Source organism: Bacillus rossius, chromosome 1, assembly GCF_032445375.1.
Source record: "Bacillus rossius redtenbacheri isolate Brsri chromosome 1, Brsri_v3, whole genome shotgun sequence".
Lineage (NCBI taxonomy): Eukaryota > Metazoa > Arthropoda > Insecta > Phasmatodea > Bacillidae > Bacillus > Bacillus rossius.
The window spans coordinates 151,851,273-151,870,996 of NC_086330.1; the positions used below are offsets into that span (position 1 = coordinate 151,851,273).

General features: G+C 36.7%; 1 protein-coding gene across 1 annotated transcript; it reads right to left on the bottom strand.

Annotated features, from left to right (window-relative positions):
- Positions 1–20: 20 nt before the first annotated feature.
- LOC134546298 (tubulin-specific chaperone A) lies at positions 21–16,491 on the bottom strand. The gene is made up of 2 exons (XM_063389019.1): positions 16,198–16,491; positions 21–241 (listed from the first exon to the last, which is right to left on the bottom strand). Exons 1-2 carry the CDS (start codon positions 16,325–16,327, stop codon positions 21–23), a joined length of 351 nt encoding a protein of 116 aa, XP_063245089.1. The 5' UTR covers positions 16,328–16,491.
- Between the last annotated feature and the right edge of the window lie 3,233 nt (positions 16,492–19,724).

Below are 19,724 nucleotides of genomic sequence, written 5' to 3' on the forward strand. Positions count from 1 at the left end.
GGCTTTCTCGGGATGCCTGACTAGCTGGATTCGGCAGCAGAGTCGGGCAGTGCGGACTTGGCATCTTCCAAGGCTTTCAGAGCAGTCTTGTACTCGTCGCGTTGTGACATGTCTGCCTCCTCCTCCAGGATCTTGCTGAGCTCCTCGTAAGCCTTGGCGAGCCGGCGCTGGCAGTCGGGAACCATCATCAGCGACTCCTGAAGCACCTCCTCCTGCTTGCGAATCGTGTGCTCGTCCTTGCCTGGTAACCAGCACACATGCCTCCGCTGAACACTCCCACAAACACTTAGCACGCCATCAGTCATTTAACACAATTCCCATTCCCTTACTGCCCACTGTCTTACTACTGTCTTATCACACCACCTTGCAACATAACATGCATTACAATTACATGTATGGTAAAAATATTTGACCACAAACACAATAAACAGTTTCCATTAATTCCATCAACACTTTGTAACCAATGCTGCTAGACTATAAGCAAAAACTGACCACATTTTAGCTAGCTTTGAAATGCTACTAACTGCGATCAGACGAATGGCTATCAATATTTTGCTGTGCTACAAATCAGTACTCAGGTGAGTGTAAACCTAAAATTTAAATCATCTAAGTAAACACTGACACTGATTAACAACTGCATACAAATTTGTGATTACCAGCTGACTCATGGCAACGTCTGCCTCATTTCCCACTGAGCTAGACCCTGCCAAGAATGGAAGCTGGATCACCTTGGCGGGAGACAAGTGATTTGACCCCCTCACCCCTATCAGTGTCTACAAATACATAGTAAACTGATATCAAACCTTTTTCAAGACCTTTTAATAAAATTTCCTTTCAATAGTTTTGTATCAAGTCATTTTTATATAAATAGTCTCGATTAACCGAGGATCCATATTGTCCGAGCCGACCTAAAGCACCATTACCATTACAGTTGAAACATTTCCTTGAGAACATTGAAAATTATCAAACCGTTGTTCATAAGCCTGAATAAAATAAACCTTAAAGATGTAATTTACTGGTTGACAAAGAAATTAAACTGAAGAATGTAAAAACTTCACCCGAAAAAAGGGTACCACTGGGCTAACCAAATATCAAGAGGGTTTTCTTATTCTATCTATGTTATCTAGGATTTTGCTTATCCGAAGTTTCCGCTGTCCACATTAACTTGGTTAATCACGAGACTACTGTCTAAACAAAAAAAAAAAAAACTACGAAATACATCAGTTATTGGCAGGAATGTGCAGATTTATATGTAAGAAAGCTCAAAATCCTTTTCAAGAGATAACACTTCATATGATTTAACTGAATAGTATCTAACTATTTATATTAGATGTGCAGCTATAAACTGAATGAAACACAAAAAAACAACATGCAAGTTGGCATGCAGCTGCTACAAATTAAATTTTCATTTTATTTTGGGACTTTTCCCCCAGTCCTTATGTAGTTCGGTACCATTGAATTTTCTGCTGACGTTTGTAAGAGAGTATAAATGGTTATGAATGTGCAATGTAGCATGTGTTAATTTGTGAGATGAGTGGATTTTTGAAATTTTTGTATGAATTTTAAGTTTGGAGAACTCTCTTGTGAGATGAAAAGCAAAAAATTTGGGCTTTTGCAAAATCAAGGAAAAAGTCAATGTTACAAAAAAAATTCATTGCAATATTTTTTTTTATATTTATATTAAAAGGCCTCTTATCATTCAGTAATACTTACTACCATAAATGTAATTTCCTTATGATTCGAAGTCTGTCAAACACAAACGTTGGTAACACTCTTGACAGCGCAACTTTTTAAAATAGAAAGAAAAAATCTGATAACATTTTTTTCACACAGAAAACACGTCTCTAAATTTAAACCGAAGGAATGGTTTCGTAATTCTTACTAGTTTGTGAAAAAATTTAAAATTTATACCTTACATTACAATACCTGTGCTTTTAGGCTCCTACTGCCATTCATTGTTTACCCACAATAAATAGGAATACCTATATGTTTTCCACATACCTGAGTCGTTCCTGAATTAACCCTGAAAGGAAAATTTCTTATTTCCTACTGGTTTATGAAAAAATAACAGATTATAGCTTACATTAAAATACCTATGTTTTCACGCAATCACGGACATTCGTTGTTTACCCATGTGGGTTTTTTCTTAATTTTTTTGGAGATCTTTAGTCAATGTAGGTGTTGTAAAAATGATAGTTTAAATAAAAACTGTAAAGCAATTTTATTACAAAATGTTTGTTTTGTTACATTGCATTTAAAGTACGTACTATTTTGAGTCACGTTGTAACTTGTAACGGACGAGTCTAACGGAAGAAAAAATTTTAATAGAATTATTAACATTGATCATTTCCTGCGAGAAATACATGCTGTGCACTGAAATAGCTGATACATTGAATTTTGTGGTCTTTCCGAGGAATTCTTTGATTGCAGCCATCGTATATTCTGCATTTGATATGGCTGGTGTTTCATGTATCCCAGTTTATCCCTGGATCCTGAAGGCTTGATCCTTTGGTATTTCATGCTTGCTGTTTTAATTAAATAAGTCGAAAGATCATGATGGTTGAGCCTGTGGTACACGATGCTTGCTGTTTTAGTTCAATACCTCGGAAAATCCGGACCATGAAAGAAATTGCAAAATAACAAAAATTATGATTGTAGGTTGAAAAAAAATCCTCTTTATTCAACTTAGCTTCATAATTCATTATTATATGACGTACCGAATCAATACAGAAAGCATAGGGTACTACAAGATAAAGCCTACAGGATCATGCCATCAGGATTAAGCTTTAAGGATCCAGGGATAAACTTCAATATGGAGCATTCCATGCCAGATCATTCAAGGGTGTCCACCCCAACATCTCAGATTTGGATATAATTTGGTACATGGTATCTTCAGACAAAAATAAGAACCCATATTTTTCAATTTTGGAATATTGGCTCTAGTTTAGAATTTAAAGCCCTTCAAAGTTTCCCTCCATTTGGTGGAATTTTTTTAATCTGCAACCAAAGTTGAGTCACACATCTCACTTCAACTTAACATAATATATACCGGTAATAACAGTTATTAATGTACAATAGTGAAATTCACCATACTTACTCAGAATTTTACATAGATTTCAAATATTACTCGTAAAATGTAATTAAATGCCCAGAAGTACATGTGATTTATGTTAGACGTGGAAAAAATAATTTACTAAAACTTGTAAACATCAGTTTAGTAATCCTATTATAAGTTTTTTCTATTAATCTTTACCATCTCGGGCTTGGTACAATTAGAAAGACCACAAAATTTGATACAAAATGATGAAATAAAATTTGTGGATATTTACCTTCCTTCTTTATAAAAGAAGGTTTTTTTGTGAAAGAAGTGGTTAAAATGATTATAAATCAGTTTTAAGTTTACAAAATAATTTGTACATGTAAAAGCAAATATGAAGTAAAATTTTTTATTGCAAAAATGTTTGAAATAATGATTTAACCTTGTTGTTAATGCACATTTAACATACCTATATATGAAAAATACAAATGAAAAGGAGAAGAAAATGTTTGAAGAAATGTTATGGATCAATTAATGTTTAGACACTCAATCAGTTTACATAATATTGCATCTTCTTGCTTAAATGTAGATGATATAATATATTGCATCAGCTAAATGTTTACTGTAGGGTGATCTCATAGAAGATATTAGTCAGTCACAGGTTGTTTAGTGTGTGGGAGTCTTAGGAGCTGCTATTTTTCTGCACACTTCCACAAGTTAACTGGGATTGTTTAATCTATGATTGTTAACGGGATACAAGAGCCAGTCCTGTCAGTCGTTATCCGGTAGAGCGCACGGGTGTCGCGAATGTGCAGCTCTCGGCTGCGGCGAGGCTTACTCCGCGCGCGGGGTTGCCAAGTCGTCAGTCGCGCGCTGCCCGCTGTCGCAGTGCCCCAGTTATCTGCCTCCCTGCCACCCGATATGTTTCCTCACTGCCAAACACCAGCTCCGCCGGAATCCACGGCCTTCACTTGCTGTGCGGGTTACTTGTGCCCATGCTATTTTACAAACCTTTTCAATTAAAACAGTTGTCAACTACAATATCTTCGCTGCAACAATTTATTTATTTGTGTTTTAGTAACTATTTGAAGAGTGGCTTATAGCGAGAGATTCTGATGTAAAATCTCGGCCCGGGTATGATTTTTTGGTATAATTTCGAGCATAAACAGAAAACAAAAAACAATTCCCAGTCTTATCACTCTAATCAATTAAAAACCTTTCACTCGATAGGAAATAACTATTTTAAATTGTACTAAATACTTTAATAAAATAATGTTTTAAATGATTTCTGAAATGTACTGGAACAAACACTACAATGCTATAATTAACAATGATACATTGGCCAGAATTTTTTTGTGTCATTTTGCAGAGAGCTTACACAGATAGTTTATAGGCTATGTATTTACATTTATGATACCATTGAAAGACATAATTAAAAAATTTATACAAAATGTGTACTTTTTAAATAAATATATTAATTGCATAGAATTTAGCATAACAAAATTAACTATTGAAATTAACATGTAAACATACGTTTTTAAACAGAGAAATTATAGTATTTCAAGCACTTTGACTGCTACGATACACATAATATTATTTTAGTAAAAGAAATCTCTATATAAATTTATAAGTTCGAATTTAATTTACAAAAAAAAAACATAAAATGTGTGTTTGATAACGCAAATTCTTAAAAAAAATAATCGTATTGCTTTAACGATCAAAATATGATCTTAATATTATCAACACTGTTATATTAGGACTGTGTCAAAAACAGGATAAATGCATAAGATTTAGGAAATCATAAAGTAATCTGTTTTATGTTTTTCTTTCGTAATTCTTGAGCTTTTTTTACAAAGTTAGGCTCTCGCACCTTTAGGCCTCGTGTAATTAATGGATCTGCTATCTCTGGAAGTAAGCACTCCTCAAAAAATTGTTGTAGCTTTGGAAGCATGCATTTTTCCCAAATTTCTTTGTCGAATAAAATTATTTCAACGTGGAAGTCATTTATCGTATAAACTACAAAGTCGCAATATTTTCTACTGCAGATGCCAAGTTGACCTTGAATCTGGTAAAAATAATTGTGGGTTTTCTTTAGATGCAACTGTCCAGTTTTTCTTCGAGACAAGTATTTTTCTTTTTTGAAACATAGTCCTTTAATTTATCGTCTCCAGCTGAAAATAAGCATGTAACTTCCAGCAAACCATCTTCTCCCACTAGTCCATCTGGAGATGCTCCGAGAAATGGAAAGCGTGGGTGTACAAAAAAGCCACAATCTTCGACTTCGACATTTTTTAGTTTGGAATACATATTCTTAGCCACATTTTCGTTGACTCGTCCAAACTGAATGGCCTTGGAATTTATCTCTCTGCGATACAAAATGGATTTTACTAGACAGTGGCAGGATGTATGTATTCTTCTTTTTACCACAGAACCGAAATTAGATGCTGTAAGTCTGTTCATACGAGCATCCCTCCATTTAGTGTTCTCGTGTTGACAAACAGTACTTCCTTCTTTCCAACTCATGAATATTTTTTAATGTTGTTGCATCCCGATTCAGGTTTTCGAGGATAAACTTCATCTTTGTATCAAGTTCTTCAGGACTTAACACGTCTTCAGGACACAAAATGTCTTCAACACTTGGACCATACTCCAAATCAGGACCAGGAGTGTTGTTTGGTCGTCTCTTTTTATTTGGAGGGCCATCTTCATACTGGAGACAGCTAATTTTTAAAACTGTTTAGAAGTATTTTCCTGGGCTTCGACCAAATTTGTTTTTCCATGGGATGAAGTGCCACCTAGGACCTCTGACATGGGCCAGTCCAGCTCCCATACAACGAGCGTGATAAGAGCCTCTTTTAGCAAAGTTTACCCGTTTTCCACCTGAAAACTTAGCTAACATACTCATATATCGCTCAACCTGATTTTTAGTTTTGTTAAGTACGAGTCTATCAGATTTCATTACCATAGGATCAAGAGCCTTTTCAATAGCTTCCATAATCCCCGACTCTTTCACAAATGTCACAAAATTTTCATTGGTATTTTTTCTTTTTCAGTATTCTACACTACAGTTTTCGTGACAACCGAATACATGATGAGGACCATTTTTTATGTCAAGTTTCAATCGAACGATAGATGTACCAACAAGAGATGTTCCAGCAATTTCGATTGTTTATCTAGCGCCGGATTTTAATCTTACTATTCTTGATTCAAGCAAACGACGCGCAGATGGTGGAAATGACATATTTCTAGAAATTTGTGAAATTTTTTTTTTTTTTTTACAATGTGGTTTGCACACTCAATTTTTATGACTTCCCTTCCGTAAGGAACTCGCTGCTTTATTCTAGAGTAAACACTGAGTCTCCGTCACCAAAAAAGTATTTTAACAAGTGCTGCTCAACACTCCCGCAGAACCCTTCTACTGTTATAGTTTGTTCCATTACAGTGCTTGGACCACTATAGTTTTTAAAGCAAAGATGTTCATTCACTTTTTTGTCTCTGAGTCTTGCAAATTCGCATGCGAAGCAATACTTCCTTTTCACTCCCAGGTACAAAAGTTGGTTTGTTTCGGCTCTGATAATGCAATTCTTCAAAAGAAAAAAAAAGTTAACATGCACATTTTGACTGGATGTTATAAGTACTGAAATATTTTATTTTATGAACAACAGACTATAGAGTAAGCATTGGTGTAAACAGGAAGAGAACTCACCACTCCACTTAAATATGTCAGTCAGTCCTCTTATTCCAGCCGCCGTCCCCTACGACACTAATATGTGGTGTATCATTTTCTACGTTCCCTATGGCAATAGCTAGTTTTTTTCCCCACTCTCTATCATTTTCTTGGAAAGTTGTCTTTGCCGAAACTAAATAAAAAAAAACCATCGTTGTAGTGGCATTAAGAAAACTTATGCAAATCACATGTACACATATTTCACTACACAAATCTATCACATTATAGGGTTGTGCGAATAGTGTATTTTGGTGGTCAAAAATTTTGAATCGAACAGGAATTTTTTTTTATTTATTGCGAATAATTTCAAGGTCGAAAAATTATCTTACATTTTCACTTAGATAGATACATAACAATACAGACCACATGTAGTGAAAATAGTAATACTATATTAACTTTTGCAGACAAAGTGAAAATTGTACCATGTTTATTAACTATTGAAACATCATTAATATGCACATTTCTCAGATAGAAATATTAAAAAGTGCAGTGCTGTACTCTTTAAAATTAAAATTCAAATTCCATGACCGCAATGAATAACGGAGGGGTGGGGGGAGTTGAGAATTTGTAAAATTTGAAGGAAGTAGGCTGGAAAATAACATGTTGCACTCATGGGTGCCGCGTGTTGAGATCCTCTTCAAGAGAACTATACTACCAGCCAGCTTGTGTTAGCTACCCAAGGTCGATGGCCTACTGTTGAGATTCAGCGCTTCGTTTCGTGTTGTCACTGTGCGTCCTCACACGTACATACCCACACCAGTTGAGGCAGACATTCCTCCAGCTGCCCGAAAGTAGCGGCAATCTCCTGATAGTTCTGTAGATCTCTTTCCAGGAGTGTCACGTGAAGGCTGACATTTCACGAATGTGGTAGCACGGTCGTGGGCGGCGAGTGCTAAGAGATGGTGTTATCATCTTGTAACGCGTATATTTATAAATGTGTTTGTATGTAAATCTGTTTAGTTTCACTATTTAAAACATGTTCATCTTAAAACGTTCATTGGTTACCAAAAAGTAATCAGTAGGTAGAAACCAGAGTCTATAACTGTAACTGCCATTTTTACTTCCACGTATTATTATGATAACGAAAAAAGCAACCGTTTTTGCGGAGCGTCACAATACGACTGGGCACATAGCGGCGGTGAGGACTGCCATACACACAGTGTGTGAGGTAACATTGCGTGAAATATACCCTGCATTATTTGAATGCTGATATTGTTCCCGTAGATGCTAGCTGCCAGACGAACGGTCACGTGTCACGGCTTGTTTTGGTATCAATTCAGGTCCTACATGAATGTACTTGTAGGTTATCAGTTTTTTTTCCATAAGACAGCCATCTATTAAGGGAAATAAATAGTTAGATATAACAGTGTATTATTTTCGTGCTAGATAAGGTTGAATACGGATTCAAGAGGAAAAAAAATGTTTTTAATAGGTTAGATCGGGGATGGTCAAAACTAGTCCAAATGACAATAACGATGCTTTTACCTGGAATCGTGAAGTGTCGTATGATTAAGTGTCTACTGTATATCGGCAAATAAGCAATGACGACTATAATATCTTATGAAAAAAAGAAGTTTGACTTCACCTGAGTAACAACCAGCAACTTCAGATGTGCCTGTAAATATTAGCAATTTTAATCTTTGATATTCGACTTCCGAATGTGAATAGTTCATAAATAACTGCGCAACTATTCGTGTTTACGAATATCCGCACACCCCAATACATTTTTCCATGTTTTTGTGACTAATATTGGTATACTAAAATTAAATAAAATACTCATTTTTAGGCAACTAGTAAGATTTACAAACTGTTGTCTCATTGCTATGTGGATTCATTTAATGTAGCTTCCTAAGTAAAAACAAAATAATGCCTGATAAGTTTAAGTTACATTCAGAAAGTCGTCTAAAAATTTACAATTATTCTTTCTCCTCCGAAGAACAGAACAACTTAAAATGTTATGTAATAATACAATGGTGTATGTACCTACCGGCTGCATAATCTACTGAGCCTTTTATTTAATGTAAACCTTAGCATGCAAGTATGAAATCCATTATGAAACTTTTCGCACAGCGGATATAAGCTGTTCCAAAATATGTAAAATTATTTAACCTATCTAAGGTACAAGTTTCAAGTTTCCACTTTTGGTTCACATTGTCTTGAACTCCAACAAAAAAGGAGGGGGGGAGGGGGTGGAAGAGAGAAACTATCTCAGAGCTAGTGCACTGAGATTCTTAGGGTAGAAGAATTAAGTAAAAATTGACGGAGTAACGAATGGTGCTAAGAAATTAAGTTTGCCGCTGAATATGGGTTGAATTCCCCAACGTAACCATGTTAATTTTTTAAGTCTTACACATAGGAACTGAAATAATATATATTGAATTGTAAGGCACAATATTTTTTATAAGCAGCAATTAATTTAAAAGTTGGCTAATTGTAACTAACAATTTGGCTTGGACAGTATAATACTCACGTGAATGAAAACAATACAACGGAATTGAGAACCTCCTTTTTTTAAGTCGGTTGAAAATTAACTTGTTTTCATGCTTACCAAATCTAGTTTTCTACGTAGAATTGTTTGTTTACTCTTACTTTTAAGCTGAGGATTTTTTGCCTAACTTATACTTACATAAAAATAAACGCATTTCTTGAATCAGGATAGTTTAGTTTGCAAAGCGTCACTTGATTACATTTCAAATTGAAAAAATTGGAAGTTTTTGTAAAGCACATAATGGCACAAAATAGTTTTTGCCCAAACACACTTTACAGTAAATGGAAGAAATAATTAAAACTATAAAAAATTTGGGTGCACCTTCTCTTCAAACCTTTCGCTTGTCGCAGCACATCCATGCATCTCTCAATTGATAGCACTGTTCTTAGCTTTCTTCTCGTCGTTGACACAGTACTCCGCACCATTCAGATTATTTACTGGCACGGAGGAGGTGGGGTCAGATTCCGTTAGCCGAGGATGGGTCCGAAGTAATGGCAACACGGCAGCCGGCTGCACGCTCCCGCGCGCAAAACAGGCGCAAGTAAACCTACTCGCGGCCAGAAAAAATAGCTGAAAATGCAAAATACGAAATATTTCTTGTTCTAATAAATTTAGCAGTATGCCACAGCTTACTTTTTTTATCTTTACTTTAAGAGGAAAAATGTTGCAGACTCTAAATATTTGTATATCTTACAGCCTGTTTTTTAGACCACTTTTTCGGTTTTCCTTAATTTAAAAAACGTAAAATAAAATACTTATCAATATTTTTTCTACAATATTAATCTGACAGATGATTTCTGTTGTAAAACTGCAGCAAACAAGCCAAGTACGAAATTTTTATCTGAAAAATTGTAGAAGATGTAAAAAACACTTTTTAACCTACTATTCCCTATCAAGTCGCCAGACCAGGGACGGCCTTAATGTTTAAGTGTTGACATGTACCTAGTTGGTTTTATTTATTTATTTTTGATAAGTTATTTGCTTTGTATTATCTGACTGAAGTGGATAAAACCAACAGTTTTTTTTTACAATCTACAATGACTACCAGTTCATATGAAAAATGTAGTGTAGGTGTCTATATTAATCCTGTGTGTCATATAAATACATACACAGAAAAGAATATTAATTCTTAATATTGCTGAACTTCCTGATAAAGAAAAAGAAATTCTGCTTGGAGGACAGATGGATTCACACTGCATTCAAATGTAAGTGTATGTCCACACCACTATGAATAACTCATTAAATATTACAGGGAATCTTTTAAAAAATGTTGTAACTTAGCAAAGAAACACAAAAGGTCTTAAAAAAAAAGTGGCATGAGACTTCTATCTCTTCAAATGGCCAAAGATGCGAAAAAGAAAGCTGGTGTTTTGTTAGTTCCTGGACAAAAGCTGTATTCCAACTGTAGGACGAAGTTATTTCAAGAACAAGAGTTTGAAAATTTACAGATTCATTCTAAGAGGAAGGCTCAGACCCTCCCAGCTGACACCTACAAAGGAAGACCTTAGTGACACTACACCATTTGAAAAGGATGATTTGAATTGATTTATCACCCTAAAACTAAAAGTATTTTCAAAATTAGTGTATGATAAAAGAAATATAGTTAAAGTAAAAAAAATGGAAACTCAAAAGTAGCAGCAGTTTTGAAGCTACCAGAAGATAATTTCATTCTGAAGGAAGTACTAATGAAGACTTACATACCTGAAGAGTCAGTTATTAAGATGAATGCAAGTGACTTACATTTTCTAATCAGTCAGATGAAAGAAAAATTGAAATATGTAACATGCATATGGAAGAAGTTACACATTTTATCAGTTTTCACCTAATTCCTGGTCATAAAAGAAAATTTCAACAGAATTCAATGTTCCTGAATACTTAGCAAGAAAATCATGCCAGTTGGTGAAAGCACAAAGACATCTTTCATATCCTGAGCCTTTGCAAGATCAAAAAATTTCTGCTGAAGTTGAAAAAGTAACCAATTTTTATCAAGCAGATGAAAACAGCAGACTAATGCCAGGTGCCAAAGATAAGGTTAGTGCACACAAAAATGTTTATGAACAAAATTGCCTAATAGTCAGCAATCTTAAGGACCTGCACACAGCATACAGAGCACAATGTCCTTGTGATAAAGTAAGATTTTCTAAGTATGTGAGCTGTGGCCAAAATGGTGTGTCACAAGTTGGTCAGCCAGGTACATGTTCTGTCTGTGTTTGCTCAATACACCAGAATCTAAAATTCTTTTAAGTGCTATGAATTTATAAAAATCAAAGCTAAAGGACCGTATCAATTTATTGGTATGTGATAGCATGTTAAGAATATGTCCTAACTGTCCAAATTCAGAAAAAGTAGAAAATACGTAAGAAACATTTTTACTGACTTTGATGATGAAGATGTAATTCAGTTTTACCAATGGGTAGGCCTAACTAATTATAGTTAGCAATTTACAAATGTAGGTCCTTTACGTTAGTTTATTGATTTTCTTTTGAAGAAACTGGCGGCTTTAATACAACACTCATGTCTCTAAACAACAGTCAAACTATGTGAAACAGAGGAAAGAAAACACTCAGCCAAATGAAAGACTAGTTTTTATGGACTTTGTAGAAATATATCTAAGACAAAATTCATTGGGTGCGTTCTGCTTGCACATTACATCCAGTAATTCTGTACATCAGGAAGAATGGAGAAACATGTAATGTGTTGGTACTTTATCTCAGATTACCTAATCCATGATGTTCTCTTTGTATACGAGTTTCAAAGAAGATTGAGCTTACTAATTCATGAAGAATTCCTTAATATTAATCAAGTGGAGTACATCATAAATGGTATTGCAGAACAATACAAGAATTTTAAAAGTTCAATCAACCTCTGCTATCACTTGGAAGATTTTGATTTAAAAATTTCTTGGACCTAACATGCAACAAGTCATGGTAAAACAACTTGTGATGGTGTTGGAGGATATTTCAAAAGAACAGTATCTAGAATTAACTTGCAAAGACCATATAAATATCAAATTTTGACAACTGAGCAGATGTTTCAATTTTGCAATGAATACTTTACTAAAATTAAGTTTCAGCTGATCAAAGAAGAAGACGTTCACGCATTGGAAGAAAAGCTTAACAAGTGCTTCTCAGAGTTCACAACTGTGCTGGAACAAGGTCCTTGCACTATTGCATCCCACTATCTAAAACTATCACAGCAGCTAAGAGAATTAGCTGTGATGAGAATATTTGTTAGAGAACTCTTTGAAAAAACGGACCGCCTCAAAATTAAAAACAATTTGTATGTGTGTTCAGTTTATGATGTGTTATATTGGGTTAGTACTTGAAATTTAAGATGAAGATGCAAATATTAAGTTTATAAATCATCAATGGCCATAAATCGTTAATTATGGCCAGGAAGATTCATGCAGGGTGTCTACCAGATCTAGTAAATGAAATTCCCTGATTTTTCCAGGTTTTCCAGGTCTAAAACTGAATTTTTCCAGGTTTTCTGTAACACAATTACGACATTCCACGAAACTGAAAAAACTGCATAACAGTACATTGACGGGTTTCAAAGTATTTCAACTCACTTAAATTAGTAATAAAAAAATACCTTTTTTCAGACGTGGCCAAAGTGACTCAATTGATGGCAAATAAAACATGCTGCTACAAATATTTCACACACTTACTTTTGCAAAAAAAGATAAGTAAAAGGAAGCTCCCATCAATTTCGCAGTGACTCAACTTTTGCGTCTATTGCACTTGCTTCAGAACGAGCCTAATCCAACACTCGAGCCTTCTTCAACTGCAATGCCTTGATCTCCTCTTCAACTCTTCTTTTTCTGCCTTCTTCTTGTCTGTAGCTTCCTTTTCTTTTTGTTTTGTTTGCAGGGCTTCTTTACGCCTACAACTAGCATTTCTTACATACCGTAACATGGACTTGATGATATCAACATGCTCTACACCTCCAGAACGTTGAACAAAGTCATACACTTGTCTTTGTGCAATCAGTGTTTCTTCCTGCAAGTTTTCAGTCAGCAGATTAGAATTCAGTGAAAATCCTCTTTCCAATTATGCATTTCCATCATCATCCTCACAAACTTTATAAGGCCTGTTTTGGCAACTACTGTATGTGCCTTAAGAATGATCAAGGCGCCTATCTTCTCGAGAAAAAGATGAGAACAGTGCTTCAGAATCTTGCGAGGAACATACCAACTGATATGATCACTCAATGTTATCAGCTTCTTGTCCTGATAGCCACCTGTTTTGAAGACAAAATTCTAAACTGTACTTCACACGCTGTTTCCTCACAGCCAAATTTAAAGCCATAGACGGACATAAGCAGGAAATTCCTTTGGTAAGTTTGTACTTTAGGGGACTTTTGTCTTGAAGTTTTTTTACCATAACCTTTGGAAAAGTCCTAACATCAATTTTCAGTAACAGGACAGACTTTTCTGGTACTTTCTCTTTCTTGATGGCATGGCATACTGCATAACCCAACTTGATGTTGTTAGCAGGCAATAGATTTTCCTGGTTATCTACATCCAATCGAGATACATTGCGTTTTTCCCTAAAGCTTTTCAGTACCTCTGGTTTCACAAACTTTCCTGCCAAAGCTAATAAAATGTCTACCAGTATATCATACAGAAAAGGTGCCATGGGTGCTTCACTTTGGAACATTGTAAGAAACAATTCCAGCTCTGATGCCAAAGAGTGGAAGAATGTAAATTTTACTTCTAGAAGATTATCTTCAAGAGCACTACATTGAAAGACAGATGAAATAGAAACTTCACTAACAAATTTCTTTGGAACATTGTAAGAAACAATTCTAGCTCTGATGCCAAAGAGTGGAAAAATGTAAATTTTACTTCTAGAAGATTATCTTCAAGAGCATTTTCCACTACCTACATTGAAAGACAGATGAAATAGAAACTTCAACAACAAATTTCTTTAGGTGGGGTAACGTTTTCATGGCACGCTCAGCAACTGCAGTATTTTCTAACCATCTGATTGCACAAAATTTCTTGGGAAAAAGCTCTGATCTAGTTATTCTAATGTAATCTGCCCTCCTTGCAGGTACATGCTTAAACAAAAAGTAACTGTGCCTCAAAAACTAACAACGTCCCATTGTGTAGCAGAAATTCCAGTTTTGAAAGCACCATGGACTGTATGAAGCCCATAGCTACCAATTTCTAGCAATGATGGTGAATCTTCACCAAAAGTGTCTGTGATATGTATTTTCAAAACTAACAAAAATGCCCAGATTACGTTGGGGGCATCCATAATTGCTTAAAATTAAATGCATCTGTCCGTGTAATCCGAGCACGGGAAGCACATACTTCAGCTTGAACCAGTTTGTATCACGTGATTTAACGCAACTTCCGAATCCGATGGTTAATAAAAGAAAATGGACGTGGGAACTGTTCGATATTTGCCATTCAAAAATAAAAATGGGAGGGGATACACTTGATGCTACGTCAATGCAAGCTGATCAATAAACAAAAAAGTATTGCCAACTACAACCTACCAAACAAAAATTCCCTGATTTTTGAAAAAATTCCCTGATTTTTCCCTGATTACAATATTCCCTGATTTTTCCAGGTTTTCCAGGGTCAGTAGACACCCTGTTCATGCTGGCAGCCATTAGTCAACATTTTTTACACTGTTGATGTTCTGGAACTTGGGACTCAGGTTAGAAGGGTGCATTATAAACTGAGTGAGTGCATTATATATGAGTGAGAGAAAAATTACATCAAAATGGTCAAAATGGAATCAGTTTCTTCATAAATTATATTGATAAAGAACATAAAGTAGGCCTACTTCAAGTATGTACATCAAGTGACACCGGTATCATAAAAAAATGTAATTTTAATCAGCAAGCTTGCAGGCCTAACTTTGGCTACTGTAATTCTGTAACTTTTTTTTTTATTTATATAAACTTATGTACGGTACGTACCATAATAAAAATTATATCCACCAAATCATTTATTTTGGTGGGGTGAGGGTGATAAGGCAAATATCCACAAATTTTTTTATGCTCCACAAATTTTGTGCTCTTTCTAATGGTACCAAGCCCGAGAATGTAAAGATTATTAGAAATAAGTTAATAGGATTACTTAATTCAAGTTTACAATTTCTGGTAATTCATTTTTGTTCACTTCTAACATAATTTGCACATACTTCTGGGCATTTAATTACATTTTACGAGTGATATTTGAAATCTATGTAAAATTCTAAACAAAAGAGAGAATTTAATGATTCTACATTGATAGGCCTAACTGTTATTACAAATGTAAGTTGAAGCAATGTGTCACTCGACTTTGGTTGCAGAGCTTTCAATTCTAAACTGAAGCCAATATTCCAAAAATGAAAAAAAAAAAAAAAAAAAAAGTTCTTATATTTTCTGAAGATACCATGTACCAAATTACATATAAATCTGAGATGGTGGGGTGGAAACTCTGTATCTTGACTGGATGATCTCGCATGGAATGATCCATATATGAAATGAAAGAATTAGCATATTTTTCACTCTCCATAGTTGGCTAGTTATGCTAAACAAAGATACTCGATTGCAGTAAAATAAGAAATGACGGCGGCAGCGTAAAAAATTAGATATTACAATATAAGCTTTAAATTGTTATTTTCAAGAATCAGTACGAATTAAGAAACCATTCCTTCAGGGTAAATTTAAAGGACGTGTGTCGTATGTAGTGTGTAAAAAACAAGTTTACCGATTTTTTTTTCCATTCTAAAAAGCCGAGATGTCAGTATATTACTCAAACGTTAAATGTTCCCCACTGAAAACGGCAATTTTTCGGGGCTTATCACGAGTAATCTACAGGTGGCAAAGACGTAAATCCGCCATGTAATGAAGTCACCAAAGTGGTAATCTGGTAATTGATCCGTGATGCATTATTATCCTTTACCAAGCACACGAAATAAAACTATTAAGTACTGGATTTACCTTCAGCTTTTAATTTCTCAATCCTTTCTCTCTGCTGATTTGCTTCTTTCTCGTACATCACTTTTTCTTTGGCCAGCCTTTTGACAATGCCAGTTTTGATATACAAGATTTTAAGACGAGGATCAGCCATCACTATTGATTAAGAATAACAATATATTAGTCGAGATTACTTCATTAATAATATAAAACAAACTTAATTATTACTTTCAAGCTCTATTTATCCATTTATAACTACAAAACCGCTTTTATTTACTATACGATACCCATAGATAGGACTGGCAACTTCCTATCCTTTGCCTTGGCGTCTTTCGTTGGTTTAGTGAAGCTCACGAAGGCCAGCAAACTAACGGTGCGAGTAGTAGCTAAACCCATCATTATGATTATGTTAAATGAATTTTTCAAATAAATTATATTATTCCTAAATCGTACTTAATTATTTTAAAATTTTCCCAGATTACTTTTTTTTATTTGGATGCTTGGAAAATGCCTAATAAGTACCAATGCCTTAGGGCGCGGTTACACGGGACCCTGAACTACTTCAGGTGAACATGTTTAAGTAAACACGTTTACAAACGCGAAAGTGTGCGGTTACACGGTAGTTGCTGAAAAGTGTGTTTAGCTCTAAAACCGATTGTCTACTGTCAACGAATGACTGTGTTGTTGATCTCTATTTTTTAATTGCATCCAGAAAACGCGGGATTTTCTCACTTGTTTATACAGAATTATCAGCAGAAATGAAATGTGTTTACATATTGCTCAATATATTTTTACAAATCGGGAATTCAAACATGCACAGTAAAATTTGTAAACTTATTTTTTATTATTTTTTGAGCGAGAGTACCTATCTCAGTTTTAAGAAAATTAAGGTCAGGATAAATTAAATAATATGTATAATTATCTGTTGGTTTTTTTGTTGCATTCTGTAAAATATTACTCGAACTTGTGCCAGAAACACTTTCCATCTAGAATTTCTGCAAAAGACTGTTTATATTCTAACCAGCCAATCAGAGGCTAATGTAGAAGATATGTCGATCTGAACTACTTTGCCAACCTGTTTAAGTTAAATGAGAAATGGCCTCGAACGAAACATGTTCAGACTGTGTGTAACCGCACTCAAAAGCTGAACATGTTCACCTGAAGTAGTTCAGACTCCCGTGTAACCGCGCCCTTAAACTTGATTTTGTTAGTTAGGTTAGAGGGATGATTCAGAAATATGTTTTAAAACACTGCCTAGTCATGGGGTGTACACAGTGATGGAGCGCATGGCCTGGCAAATTTCCAACTCGGGTTCAATAATTATTGGTAAAGTTTATTTAAACATTTTCATTTTTTCATAAATACATATTTAGAAAGTTTCCTGTAATTAAATTATTTTAAACAGGAATTATTTTAAATGATAGTTTTGAATTGTATTTACTGTAGAATATGGTCTGTGATTTTGTTCAAAAACTCACAAAATAAAGAACTTTAAATGTTTAAACATATTTAAATCTCCTTACAATTGCCGTCGTCCGTGGTCTCGGGCTCGAGTCCCGGTGCGGCTCCTAGCGGGAATGGCGGTTGTCGATGCAGTGTTTCCAGGTGGGCGCCAGACTAGCTCTGTTTCTAGTCGATAGGTGGGTCGTGGGGTCGGTTGCCCTGCGTGGCCCACTAGGACCGTCGGCGGTGTTGCGTGGGTTATGAGGAATTCCCTACTTGGCGGTGGTTGGGAGTCCTATGGTTAATTAATCAGACGCTGAAGTGATGCAACAAATGACGTGTGTCGTTTATTCATGCGACTGTGGGCTTGGTGTAATACCGTTGATTACACGCCACGTCGTACAGAGGGTGACATCACACAATACAGAAGTTGCACAATTACAAAAAGTTAGTTTGAAAGTTACGTAATAAGACGTGGCACAAGTTCACAAAAAGGTTACGCGAAGGTGCGTTGCACAAGTTTATTGAATGTTACGCGGTGGCGCGTCGCGCAAGTTTACAAAAGAAAACATTCTAGATTCAAGGCGTCGTCCAAAGTTACTAAATATTACGTATTAGCGTGGCACTAGGCGGTTCTGAGCCTGGTTACTCAAAAGAAGGGTGAGGGCGATTGGAGGCGGCTAATCCCGTATATCAATGTTTCGAGGCGGTGTTCGCATCCACTGTTGTGGAGCACGGACCGCAGCTAAATTCGCTCAAGTTCCCTTACGGGGTGGTGTCAGCGCCGGAGCGACTGGTTTTAGTTAGAGTTCTGTTCTTCGGTAGGCGGCCCGTGCCGTATGTTGAAACTACCCCTGTGGTGCAGGGGGTTTTAAAAGTTATGCGGCCGGATTAAGTCCTGGACCGAAAATTGGCCCGGGTACGCACGGAGAAATAAGTAAAAAGAGGTTTCGAGGAGTGACTATAATCACCAGAAGTGAGTTCAATGCAGACAATAGATGATGTCTCTCCGTGGGACGTGTGTCCGCCCTGGTCCACGAGTTGCGCTGTACTGGCGTGATATCATGGCGCCCGGCCGAGGCTCAGTGGCCCTCGCGCCAGGGTTGACCTCATTACGTTAGTTTCTAATGTGACACGTTAATAAGAGATTTTAAGGGCGCTAAATTCCTACATTAATTATAAAGGCTAAATTAACAACATTCGTCACTTCTACAAATTGGAGTTAGTATGTTTACGAATTATGTCCTCTAAATATACGTCACACCAGCGACTGTTCGTCTCTTGCCGGACTGCTCTAGTGGGGGGTAATAACGAACACAAGGGTTTAATAATTATGTCACATGGTTAATTAACTAATCTAGGCAGAAGGCCGCCAGGGGGACACTCACACACGTATCGATGTATTTACACACGTGAGTGCCCGGGCACTGCTACGTCGCACTTTCGTTAATCAACTTATAAATTATACATAATATTGTTTAATATTGTGTGTTTGTTTTTGCAACGTGGTCGTCTGTAATGTCGGTCTGTTTATTAGGGGGCCGTTTTTTACCTTGGCTGCTGGTGGCTCGCCTGACTCGGGTGGGCCATGGCTAGGGGCGCGTTCCGTTATTGGGGTTGAATACTGCCGGTTGCAGGTCGGGCTTTAGGGTGGCCTTCGGTCGGGCGAAGTCAAAAGCCCCCCCCCCCCCCTTGAGAAGCCCGATCTTGCGCCGCTAGTGACCCTGCCACGTGGGGGCGCCGCTAGCTTTGGTAGCAGCTCCATCCAGGTGGTGCTCGCGGTGGCCGCAACTGGTAGGTCCTGCATACTGGGCCCAGGTCGTCCCATGTCGAACAGCTGGGTGTCGGTTCGTCGGAGTGGTCCGGCAGCTGGTAGGGCCTGCACTCTGGACCTGGGTCGTCCCGCGTCGAATGTCCGGGGTGGTCCAGCAGCTGGTAGGGCCTGCACTCTGGACCTGGGTCATCCCACGTAGAACGTCCGGGGTGGTCCGGCAGCTGGTAGGTCCTGCGCTCTGGACCTGGATGGTCCCGCGCCTCATGTCCGGGTGGTGGGAGGTTGGTGGGGGCCCGTGGCGCCTTCTCCCGTACGTAGTCGTCCAGGTACCTGG

Coding starts and splice junctions, on each gene's coding strand:
- LOC134546298 (XM_063389019.1), bottom strand. CDS start 16,327: ATGGCTGATCCTCGTCTTAAAATCTTGTATATCAAAACTGGCATTGTC. Junction 242..16,197: donor TGAGAAATTAAAAGCTGAAG/GTAAATCCAGTA, acceptor GCTGGTTACCAG/GCAAGGACGAGCACACGATT.